The sequence below is a fragment of the Neophocaena asiaeorientalis genome, unplaced genomic scaffold (genome assembly GCF_003031525.2).
Source record: "Neophocaena asiaeorientalis asiaeorientalis breed wild unplaced genomic scaffold, Neophocaena_asiaeorientalis_V1.1 scaffold356, whole genome shotgun sequence".
In the NCBI taxonomy this organism is placed as follows: Eukaryota; Metazoa; Chordata; class Mammalia; order Artiodactyla; family Phocoenidae; genus Neophocaena; species Neophocaena asiaeorientalis.
Genome location: NW_020172269.1, coordinates 48681 through 61392, shown reverse-complemented (window position 1 = coordinate 61392; position 12712 = coordinate 48681). Strand labels below are relative to the sequence as shown.

The 12712-nt window shown below is 53.6% G+C and overlaps 1 protein-coding gene across 1 annotated transcript in view; it reads left to right on the top strand.

The window, feature by feature from the left end:
- CYP2E1 (cytochrome P450 family 2 subfamily E member 1) overlaps positions 1 to 9090 on the top strand; it is a 10092-nt gene extending 1002 nt beyond the window's left edge. Inside the window, 8 exon segments of the mRNA XM_024762132.1 lie at positions 1427 to 1484; positions 2737 to 2965; positions 3262 to 3422; positions 3873 to 4049; positions 5110 to 5251; positions 7114 to 7301; positions 7791 to 7932; positions 8694 to 9090. Of these exon segments, the coding sequence (XP_024617900.1) occupies positions 1427 to 1484; positions 2737 to 2965; positions 3262 to 3422; positions 3873 to 4049; positions 5110 to 5251; positions 7114 to 7301; positions 7791 to 7932; positions 8694 to 8884 (1288 nt within the window). The 3' untranslated portion in view covers positions 8885 to 9090.
- Positions 9091 to 12712: the final 3622 nt, after the last annotated feature.

The window sequence follows — 12712 nt, the reverse complement described above, 5'->3', positions numbered from 1 at the left end:
GTGTGGGGTGGGGGAAGATGTTGGGGGGAGGTACTGAGATAACAGTAACAACATGCTAAAGACAGAAAGGTGAAGCGATCCGCAGACAACTCGGGTGAAGGTTGGTGCATTCACTCACTCAGTCATTGCTCTGCACCTTTTGATGGACCCAGAGTGGACAAGACCTGGAGCACCCACCCTCCAGCCAGCAGGACAGACGTGTTCAGAGAAATAGGACCCAGGGAGCTACTTCTGACGGCTGGGCCGGGCCTCCCTCCGCAGACCTTCCCGCCTCCCTGGGCCCTCAGTCTCCCCTGGGAGCTCTTTCCACTCACAGTTTCAACTACTCGTGGGTGTTGGGGCTCCATCCACCGAGGGCCCCTCACCTACGATGGGCACCCCGCTTCTCCATCGAGGGGGCCTCCCGATGTCCTACCTGGGGCTGTTCTTAGACCAGGAAGGGGGTGTTGAGACTTCCCAGTGACCCCGTCTCCACAGGCTCACCTCTTTCCTCTGCCCCTCCCCCCTCTGGTGTCTCCAGAGCCCCTGAGCTCCCCTCCTTTATCTGTGTGTTTTCCAGACTCCTGACTTCAGACTCCATCTTCCGCGTCTCCAAGGAGGTCCTGGAGCCTGGGTGGGGGCGCCCCTCCCCCACCTCTCAGCTCTGAAAGCTCCCTGCCCCACCTGCTGTCCTCCAGCCTCACCTGCTTGCCCTTCGTCATTTGCTCCCTGGTGTTTGAGATCCAAAGCAGATGAGGAGGAAACAGTGTCCCACCAACCCAGCAAAACTTGGAAGCCTCTAGCGCTTCCTGAGTCAACTTTGGTGATGAGCCTCTAGAAAACTTTTATTCGTTTTATGTAGAATTTTCAAACTGATGTGCTTACAGTTGTATATGGGCTCCTTGCCTTATTTTTCCCATCTGCATTTCCGAGGTTACATCCTGCCACAAGCAATGGCATTCGATTGTCCCTCTTAGATATTGTGGGTGGGTTTGTTATTGGGGGCGGCTCAAAGCAAAATTAACCACCCTGATCTTTGTCATTAACACAAGAGGAGACTCACTGGAGGAGAGCCCCAGGAGAGCAGGAGTTCTGGGGCTAAAGAGCTCCATCCTGGCTCTGGGGACCCTTTATCTGCCAGCCCTGGTCCAAGTCATGGGCCCCTGAGAGCAGTCAGGCAGGGGCCAGCATCCACATCCTGCAGGTGGGACACAAGGGGCTTGCCTGCCTCCTGCCTGAGGGCTCCAAAGTGCTGTTTTTGTATGTCCCACACGGCCCAGGGCTGACCCTGAGCCTCGGCCAGACCCTGGACCAGGGCTGCATTTGGTCCCCAGGAATAATGATGTGAGCATTGGTGATTACCAACAGTGTGGAGCAGCGGCTGCGTATTAAAGCGCCGAGCGGGCCGCACCCATCCTTTCAGTCAATCTTCACAAAGCTGTGGGAGAGGAGATTTGTTGCCCCATTTCAGCCTGTTTGGATCCCAAATGATGGTGCGCCTCTGGGTTCTGTCTCTTCCTCTCTCCATCTCTGTGTCTCTCTGACTCTGTCTCTTTCGCTCTCCATCTCTGTCTCTGTCTTTCTATCTCTGTATCTCTGTCTCCCTCTGTCTCTTCTCACATTTTTCTGTATCTTCCATCTTTTCTTTCTACACAGTTCTTGCCGGAACACTTTAAAGTTAACTGCTTCTCTGCCCCTCCCTCCTTAACCACCTCTTCTCCTTATCACATGCCGTTCAGGGTGGTCCCCCGCGCCTCTCCTCCTGCCTTCCTTCTGGCTTCTCTGGTCCTCAGGACTAGGGGCACAGCCTCTGCTCTGGCCTCTGGCCTCCTCAGCACACGCTCCCTGGTCCCTGCCACTGCTTGCTTGTCTGCCCTGTGTCCTGGGTCAGTAACTTGGAAGGCTGGAGCTGCCCGAGGCCTGGCCGGGCTGATGGCATAGACACCCGCGAGTTTGGAGCATCCCTCCCCTAGGTTCCCTCTTGGGCTGCTGTGCCACGTACCCAGCATCCACTTGGCCCGTTATGCAATGTCCCACAGGAATCGGCACCAGGATACCTGAACACAGGACCCTGAACTCAGTGTCACCTGTGCTTTTAACCTGGTGAACGGCACCTGTAAATGGGTCTCCTTGGTGCCCACACACCCATCAGTAGTCATGCTGTCCATCCCCGGGCTTGACTCCATGGCAGCCTCCTTGCGTCACATCCCTCTCCTCCCACCCCTGCCTGTGCTTCCCCTGCAGGCCATCCAGGTGTCCCTTTGGGGTAGAATGAAGCCCTCCTCTGCTATACCTCTCAGGTCCGGCCAGACTTCCTTCTGGAATGTCCGGGGCCATGGCTTTCCTCAGGCCTCCACGTGCAGGAGGGAACCAGATCAAGATCTTCCCGGATCCAGAGGTCTCTGTGGTCCGGGGGCCCTGTGACCTCAGATTTTAGTAAGGACTTGCTGTGAAGCCACAGAGTGTGAGCTGAGGTGTCTATAGTGTGAGGGTAAAAAAAATCACTGGAAACAAGATCGCTTCAAGGAAATTAGTCAGTAAACAGGAAAGAGGCAGAGGTTTTTCTCAGTGGTCAGGTGTGGTTTCCCTCCTGTGGGGAGGACACAAGGCAGAGTGGGGAAAGCAAGCAGGCTGGTGGTTGCAGAGCTTACAGGGGCAACGGAGAAAGCCAGCCGACCCCAACGGCTTCTCTCCAAACCCAAGCATCTGTCACTGCGCGGGTCAGTGTGGCCCTGGTCCCTCCTGCGCAGAGCGCAGCACAGGGCGCCCATCGCTCCTGCCCTTTTCTCCTGAGAGGACAGTTTGCAGTGACAGCCCGCTGCTCCCTCTTCCTTAGGGATTATTTTCAATAATGGACCGACCTGGCAGGACACCCGGCGGTTCTCCCTGACCACCCTCCGTGACTTCGGGATGGGGAAACAGAGCAATGAGCAGCGGATCCAGAGGGAGGCCCAGCTCCTGCTGGGGGCGCTCCGGAAGACCCATGGTACGTACAGCCTGGCCTGGGCCCCACGACCCCTGACGACCGAGGCAGCTTCCCATGTTGGCCCCCAGATGCCACTTCACAAGCCGGTTTCCCCTCTAACCCAGGGAGCGGGCGTGGTCATCGAGGGTGCAGCTGGTGTGTCCTGAATAACTGACAAGTGAAGAAAACCCGAGTGGTTCCCAGTCACCACCCCCCGAGAATTCTCACAGTCCTAGGGTGTCTCTTCACAAGCACTGGAAACGGCCCTCCTGCCACACCCACGAGTGAAGCGCCCTGATGGCTCCCCTGTTTTCCAGGCCAGCCCTTCGACCCCACCTTTGTCATTGGCTTCGCGCCCTACAACGTCATCTCTGACATCCTCTTCCACAGACGCGCTGACTACAACGACAAGACGGCCCTGAGGATGCTGAGTCTGTTCAATGAGAACTTCTACCTGCTCAGTACACCCTGGATCCAGGTGAAGCACTTCCCTCCCTCTCGCCTGGTCTGCACCCGGCTTCAGTCGAGGGTTTACAGCAGGGAAAGGATAAGAAGGGGTACTTGTGTGTGTGGACAGACAGGCACACAAGACTAGAGAGCCTGAGTGCTCCTTCGGGACACTTCCACGCGGCCCACCTTTCCCCCTTGCTAACCTCAGGACACTTACCGTTTCACTCTTTAAAATCAGTCCTCACCAGGCACACGGTACCTCTGCCTATGTGCTCACATTCCCACCACGGAACTCACACGACCTCGTAGAGTGGTGCCCAGAAAGATACTTTCAGCCAAAATATTCTAAACAATACAATAGCGACAGCCATCAGTTCAGGTTTGGAGAAGGTTATCTGCCTAGTACGCCAAATGCTATTGCATCTGGAAAAAATATATATAGTAAGAAAATTCTCTCCCTCCCTCCCTCTCTCTCTAGCTTTATAATAATTTCTCAGGCTACATACGTTACCTGCCTGGAAGCCATAGAAAACTAATGAAAAATGTGTCTGAAATAAAAGAGTACGCTCTAGAAGGAGTGAAGGACCACCAGAGGTCGCTGGAGGCCAGCTGCCCCCGAGACTTCACTGACACCATGCTGTTGGAAATGGAGAAGGTACCCTCACAGCTCGCAGCGTCCAGACCAGGCGGAGCCGGGCACTCGGCCGTTGTGAGATGGGTCTGCGGGGGCCGGGCGCGTCTTTCAGATTTGTATTACGACCTGCACTGCAGTGTCCACGCCACCCACATCGCGTACATTCTGATGCTCTTAGTTTTATACAAGTACACTGGCTTGAGCGTGACCACCACACGTCAACACATGGCCAGCCTGCCTGGCCGCCCTAGGCTCCACTGTACTGTCCACTGTGCCGGCCAACAGGATGGCCTTTCTTGGGGAAGCCATCAGGGGGCTGTGGGCCCAGGTGAGTGGGCCCCTCATGTTGGCTCCCTCCAGCCCAGCCTCTTAACCACTTCTGATCAACTGACTAAAGACCACATGTCACCTGGGGAGAGGCCCGCAGTGCTCCTCGTCAGCACGTAACCCCCACGTCGTGCACGGACTCAAGGGGGCCCGGGCCTTCCCGGCACCACCTCTCTGGCACCCCCCTGGGTCACCCACCCAGATCAGTCAAGCTTCTCTTCTTTCCTCGGCATCACATGTGGCTCTAGAGCCACACATTAGCTCCACACCTGGCTTCCTGGAAGACTGCCCTTGGAGTCTGAGAGTCTCTTCCATCAGCTGGGCCTCCTCCCACCCCTCCCACCTCCCACCCTATGCCCAGCTCCCCTGTGACTTCCCTGCCTCCTGGGACCTAAGGCAGTGGCCGTGGGGTGGAATGAGGCTGAGGGCAGCCCTGCAGAAGCCCCACAGCTCAGCCCTGAGCTGCTGGAGGTCGTGGCACAGGGCCAGGGAGAGCCCCACCCCCAGGAGGGCCCTCGGTGCCATAGAAGGAGCACGGACCCCACAGCCAGGTGAGGGCACAGTCCCACCCGTGGTCGGTTTTCTGGGAGCCTCTGTTCCCTAGCCTTGCAATGGAGATGATGGTGTCTGGGCAGGATGGGCCCCCTGTGGAGCTGCCAGGGCTGCCAGGTGCTCTTCTGCTGAGGGTCACAGGGTCTCTTTCTCATCCACCTGAACACCTCCCTGTATTGAGGCCCTATCTCTCACATCGCAGGAAAAACACAGTACAGACCCTGTGTACACTTTGGACAACATTGCTGTGACCGTGGCTGACCTGCTCTTTGCGGGGACAGAGACCACCAGCACCACCCTGAGATACGGGCTCCTGATTCTCATGAAATACCCGGAGGTCGAAGGTAGGACAAGTAACAGGCAAGGACACCGGACCACGTGGCCGTCACACCTGCACGGTCAGCCTGGAGCATTTAGGCTTCAGCTTCCCGTCGGCCAAACGGGGACTGCTTGTTACCTCTTGCAGCAGTGACACTGGGGTTGCTGGACGAATGCTTTAGGGGCAGTGTTCTCGTACATGACAGGCCCCGGCACTCAGCTCTCCCACACCCACTGGCAAACCCCAGATTGCAGGAAGAAAGCCCAGTGGAGAAACGCCAGGCTGGCTGCATCCACTCCAGGCCATGATCTGTTTATGACAGAGAAAAAATGTGCACACAGCCCCTGAGTCAGCCCCAGCCTTCCAGGCAGAGCTGAGAGGCAGGAGGGGGCAGGGGCAAGGCCTCCTGGCGTGTCTCACCCGATTGGAAGAGTGGGGATCAGAGGAGGAACCCCAGGAAAAGCACTGCAAGTCTGCCTGCTGCCCTGGACCCAGCCTTCCCTCCCAGGGCTCCTCCCCAGCACTGGGCCGGGTGGGACCCAGGGTGGATCAGGCATGGCTTTGGGGGCTGCATGCACAGAGCGCGAGGCACTAGAATCACCCGCATGGGCCAGTGGAGGCGATGTGAGCAACGCCACATATCAACAGGCCAATCAGCGCCAACCTCCAAGGAAAGAGGAGGTAAAGGAGCCATCGCCTGGGGCCAGGGTGCCCTCCCCGGCAGTGCTCAAGCCTGGAGCCCCCGCCCTGCGCTGGGCTGGGCACAGAGCTGGGGTGTGGGGGTCCCCACTGCAAGGAGCCCCTCACCACCCGAGCCATGCTGGCTGCGGCTGTGTGCCAGGTATGGGAATCAGCCCTTTAACACACTGTATTCTTGAGGGCTGATGGAAAGGGCGTGAGGTTATTTCCCCTAGGAAACAACCTGTCCAGGGTCAGACCTGGTCCGACTCCAAAGCCTTTGCTTTTCTACCTGACAGAAAGGTGATGCAAAAGAGCCGGAAGTCTAGGGAGCGAAGGCTCCACGGGTCTGTGGCAGCTCTGAGGGGGCTTCTGACCACTCTGTACTATAGGGGAGCCACAGAATCCAAGACTGTTTTAATTATGGATTATGAGGAATTTCCAATACAGAGAAAAAGACAGAAAGTAAATATGACTGACACCCACACATCCACTGCCAAATTTAACATGTGTTGACATTTTTCAGTACTGGCTCAGAGCTCTTGGAAAGAAAGCAGGTTGCAGAGCCAGCCCAGGCCCCTCCTCGCCTCCCTGCCTTCCACCCACCCCAAACTCCACATATCCCTGGACTGCCACATGAGATCCCTGTGCACGACTTCTTATATTTACCATCTAGTAAATATCAGCATACTGTCCCTCTTGTTACACGTGTTTAAAATTGTTACTCGGTTGCTATACTGCGGGAGCTTTGCAGTTCACTCAACAGATTACAAGGCCCACAGGCAACCTCAAACCCAGAGAGGCCAAGCGACTGCCGGAGGCTGCTCAGAAACACACGGAGCATGTCAGTTTCCATTTTCCATTCGCCTCCACACTCCTTACAAGCCTGCAACAAACCAGCCTGGGGTAACCATTAACACAGTTTCCCATCAACTAGAGATCCTCAAGACCCTTTCTTATTCTCTGCTCCTGGCATGAAGACCAGAACAGGGCTAGCCATGACCAACTAAGGTAGTAGAGGTCATGAATAAGTAACTACATAAATGCTGTAGACGGTTCCTAGCCTCACTGAGCCTGGTTCTTACTGACGCATGCAGATGAACTACCCAATAATCCGAAGCTCCATAAGCATCTACTGGGTATATGGACGGGAGCATGAACGCTGAGCGAGCCTGGAGTCATGCATTTATTCCATGCATATCTTCGCAGAGAAACTTCATGAAGAAATTGACAGGGTGATTGGGCCAAGCCGAATCCCTGCCATCAAGGACAGGCTGGATATGCCCTACCTGGATGCCGTGGTGCATGAGATTCAGCGATTCATCGACATGATTCCCTCCAACCTGTTCCACGAAGCAACCCGGGACACAGTGTTCAGAGGATACGTCATCCCCAAGGTCAGATGTGAGCCTGCAGCGCACCCCTGAGCACCACCCTGCTGATCAGCCGCCTGCCAGGGAACAGGACGGGGACCAAGGACACCTGCTCTTGGCAGATGCGGCTGAACACTGGGGGCCGGGCCAGCATCCCTACCCTGCAAAGTGCTGCTGCCCCAGCAGGCCTGTGGGGACCTGGTGACCACAGAAATAGAGGCAGTCTGAGAAGGGGCTCCTCAGACGGTGCCTGGGGTTGAGCTGTGTTCCAGCAGCAGAAAGAGACAACAACAGTAGCATCCAGCCCTGGATGAGTAGGTCAGAGGAGCTACTTCCCTGAAAAGATGAGAGCTCTCATTGCCATTTGGTCGTGACCCCCACCTGCTCTGTGTCTGCCCTCTGGTGAACTCCTTCCCCGGTTGGGAACATACCATCTTGTCTAACGTAAAATTCAACTGCTGGCTCCCAGGTGAAAGCCTGTGTTGTGACCAAGGCAGCCTCTCTTCCTTCCAGGGCACAGTCATAATTCCGACACTGGACTCCCTCTTGTATGACAGCCAAGAATTCCCCGAGCCAGAGAAGTTTAAGCCAGAGCACTTTCTGAATGAAAATGGAAAGTTCAAGTACAGTGACCATTTCAAGCCATTTTCCGCAGGTAAGAAGAGGTCACGTGTAGCCCCTTCCCTGGGGATCGTCCCTAACTCCTGCTCTCTGTTCCACGTGTGGTCAGCATCGTGCCCCTGATTTCTGTCCCCAACATGACCCAGATGTGTTCTTCCCTGTTCAGAGAGGTTAAATGACATCTTTTCACCAGAAGTCCTGGGAATGAGTTGAGATGAGTTCTTCTTGCCTTAGATACTTCACTTCATTCAGTGCTAAAACTCTTCATTTACTAGAACTTAGTGAAAATCTTTCAAAACTATATTACTGACTCTCCATAATTTTAAACAAGGGTTACTAAGCAAATTTTAACGTTTGGTTACCTGGACTCATCGTAGGACCGTCTAACCTTTCCAGCCCTTGGCTGCCTTTCCAGGGCCTGCCCTTGGTGTGGGTATGATGGAAGATCTGAAACCAACTCGATAACTTTAACACCAACACGAGAGCTTTGGCTTCCACCTGGGGCCGCTCTTCTTTCCTGTAGGACATCAGGCTGAGCGCTGGGCAGGGCCCATTCTCCCAACCTAACACAGGTTCATGCAGCTGAGTCCTGGTGGTTGAAGCTGTGTGAAGGCTGGTCCCTGAGCACACCTGTCGCTGATACTCTTACACTGAAATCCACTCTGGGCTCCCTTTCAACAGACAGACGGGGGTCAACTCTGCTTAGGGTGGCCGTTGACGCACAGCCTCCTCCCACCCAGCTCTGCCCTTGCTGTGTGGCCCAGGGTGGTGTCTTAGTGTTGCTGTCACCTCCAGGAAAGCGGGTGTGTGTTGGAGAAGGCCTGGCTCGCATGGAACTGTTCCTGTTCTTGGCCTCCATCCTGCAGCACTTTAACTTGGAGTCGCCAGTGGACCCCATGGATATCGACCTCAGCCCCATCGCAATTGGGTTTGCCAAGATCCCCCCCCATTACAGGCTCTGTGTCATTCCCCGCTCACAAGTGTGAGGCGCACGTTCTCTGAAGACCGCGGGTCCCTTGATGCTGGCCTGGAGGCCTGCTGCTTCCCTGTGCCCCCTCAGCAAGGCTAGCCAGGGCTCCACAGGGAAACAACTGGGCCAGAGAGGTGCTTTCCAGGCCAAGCACATTCTTCAGATAGAATTTGAAACAAAGTCCATAAAAGATTGTGTCAGACTAATTAAAGTAATTAAAGCAAACTGTGACTTAGTTTGTGTTGGAGTTCCTAGAAACCATGATAAGTAAGAACGTATCAGTGTAGGTTAAACTAAACTCTTCGGCAAAAGTAGAGCTACCCAGTCACCAGAGTCAGCATCTCCTGTAAAGGATTCACAACAAGGAGTACAGACACTATTTTGCTGTTTGGAAAAAATAAAAATAATATACCTGGGCTCCCCTGGTGGCGCAGTGGTTGAGAGTCCGCCTGCCGATGCAGAGGACATGGGTTCGTGCCCCGGTCCGGGAAGATCCCACATGCCGCGGAGCAGCTGAGCCCGTGAGCCATGGCCGCTGAGCCTGCGCGTCCGTAGCCTGTGCTCCACAACGGGAGAGGCCACAACAGTGAGGGGCCCGCGTACCACACACACACAAAAAAATACCTTTGGAGGGTTTGTTAGCCACATGCTAAATGTATCCCCTGACGTCTTTCCCTAGGATGTGAAGTTATTCCTTTGGGCTCACTAGTAGCATTATCCTGTGCTATATTTTAAGATTGAAATATGTCTGAAAAGTCAGCATAGAGATCTCTTATTATCTCTTAAGTCTTTGTGCCTGGAAGCGGAACTTATAAGGATATGGGGACCCTTGTGCAGAATGAGGCAGAAACGAGGAAGTCATTAATCAGCTCCGTGAACCAAACCTCAGTGTTGTGAAACAGAAGACTAATTTGGGACAAGAACCCTGCCCCCACCCAGAGGGCACACACCAGGGAGCCACTGTATGTCCAGACTTCCTGCTTTGACTTCCCCGTCAGGAAAGTGGGCGTGTCAGCAGCCCCGCTCCACAGCACAGAGTGTGAGGCTGAACGGGCGAGATGCAGAGCTTTGGGACACTGTGCAGCACATAAGCCCCATGTTCCTGAGTAAAGTGAGTAAGTTTTCACAGCCAGCAGTGCAGCATCTTCCAGCTCTCACTGACCCCCCTGCTTCTCACTTATAAGGTCCTGTGATAACATCGAGTTCACCCAGGTAACACTGGAATCCCTCGCCTTCTCAGGATCCTTACCCTATCACATATGCAAAGTCCCACCTACCACGTTAGGTAGCATAGCCACAGATTAGAAAGAAGGAAGGGGTGTCGGGTCCCAAGGAAATCCAAAATCTCGCGAGCAAATGACAAGACCTTAAAGCCTGGGAATGATCCTCTTTGGATCATTGAAAGTCAGGCCATACTTGCAGTTCGTTTTATAAGCCAAGCGTCCCCTGACATCAGACAAAAATTACGAAAACTAGAACAGGGCCCGCAAACCCCACTCTCTGTCCTACTTGACACGGCCTTTAAGATCTTCAGCGACAGGGAGGAAATTTCCAGGAATAGGTGAGAACTAAGAGAGGAGGAAAAATTAAAGCGACACACGCTCAATACATGGCCGTTGCCACTGCCCAGTCCCCCACAACAGGGACCTACAGGAATCCCCTCTCCTTCTCAAAGACCACCGCTGACCTGCTACCAGTGCAGTCAGCAGGGGCACACTGTCAGGAAACGCTGCACCCTGCCACCCCATACCCCATGCCCTTACTGTCACCAAAAGGGCCATTGGAAAAGGAGTTGTCCCTCCCATCCTCAAGCGGGTAGGCCAACACCATGACCACCCAACACCCAGGGTATTTCGGGTCCCGGCCCCCTGGGCCAAAGTCAAGGCCAGTTTCCCCTGTCGGTGGTAAGTGGCCATCAGGAACGAGAAGTGGACTGTGCTCCGGATCTGGGGCTCCTGGGTGCAGACGACTGAAGGTGCCTGGGGCTCAACCTCCAGGCCCCTACGTTCCCCATAAGACCGGAGGAGCCCCGGGTAACCCTGGATGTGGCAGGGGCTACTATCAGTGTCTGATTGACACTGGGGCTACTTATTCAGCTCTGACCTCCTTCTCTGGTCCCACTCGCTGTTCCTCGATCCTCCCAACAGGGATAGATGGACAACCCTCTTATGGCCATTTTACACCTCCCTCACCCTGTCTCTTGAAAATACTTTATTCACACACTCTTTCCTAGTCCTCCCGGCCTGTCCTACACCTCTGTTAGGCTGGGACCTTTTAACAAAACTTAAAGCTACTTTATCATTTACACCAGTAAATATGGCCTTAACAGCCACCACGAAGACTACTCTAGCTAAAGTCCCACCCCATCCCCAAGTTGTCCCTAACATAACCACAATTTTTGGTTCCAACCCTCAAATATTAAGCAAGAAGACTGCAAAAATCTCAAGACATCTGAGGATTATGACATAGGGTGGAACCTTACTATTCCTTCTTTCAACTGGGCTTATAACTTTTCCTCTCATCCCTCAAAGGTTGCTTGCCTCTCTCCTTTAGCTGGAATGACTTTAGCTACTACCTGTGAGGGCATAGAACATTCCCGCACCCATTTAGGAGAACCCTACTTCAACATCACTTTAGACGTCTGCCTAGGCCCTACAAATCGCACCTGTTTCCTTTGCGGACCCAATGCCTATTTATGCCTTCCAGCCAACTGGACGGGGGACCTGTACCCTTGCATACATTATTCCTAATCTTACCCTTATAAATGACAGCACCCCACTTCCCTTATACTCTCAATCACGTAAACAAAAGTGGGCAGCCCTCAATGTGATATCAGTCCTAGAGATTATCATTGGGATAGAAACAGGCTCATCTGGACTTTTAAACTTTATTTTCACTGCCCAACAGCTCTTTCTTGAACTTACACAACAGATTGCCTACCCAGCAGCTCAAATTAACACTCTACAAGAACAAATAAATTCTCTAGCAGGAGTGGTTTTACAGAATAGGAGAGCTTTATACTTACCAATGGTTAAACAATGTGGGACCTGTGCAATGTTAAAGGAGGATTGCTGGTTTTTTTTGTCAACCAATTGGGCAAAATTCAAACTAAACTTCGGAATATTATCGAAAGAGCTAAAGGGTTTTATATGAAGGGAGCCTCAGAGGGATTCAACTGGTGGGATCTCAAGACTAATATCTGGTCCTGGTTCTCTTGGCTAACTCCTCTTCTAGGTCCTATAGCAGCCTTCCTACTTCTACTGATCTTCGGGCCATGCATTTTTAACTTCCTTGTTAAGTTTGTCTCTTCTAGAATACAACCAATGAACCTCCAGATGGTAAGGTGACAAGAATACCGGCCAGTCAACACCCAGACAACACTTGAACAAACCTCCATCACATCCCATGGAGCCCCCACCCCCTCTCTAGGAATAATACTCTGACAGAGAGCAGGCATCAGGAACCCAGGGCCCCTACGACGCCCCTGCCTCTTCTCCTAACAAAAAGTGTTCTGGAACGCCTGAGAAGGAGCTAGGCAGATAGGTAGACATGAGCAGGGTGTCCAACAGGGCCAAAGGATTGGCCCTATAAATAAAGAGAGGGGGAAATGTGGCACTCCAAGGACAAAAAACAAGGTAAACTCAAAGGGCCAGCATTGCCGGAACAAAGAGTTACAGGACTCCCATCGCTGTGTCACGTTGCGACCACTGCAATGTCCCAGAGCCTCCCAAGCAGCATGCCCTGTCCCTTTCCCATCCACACCGCCTGTCTTGAACTCCTCTTGTGGCACATACAGGCACGCATAGACCTACGTGTAATAAAATTTTCTATTTCACGTTTCCTC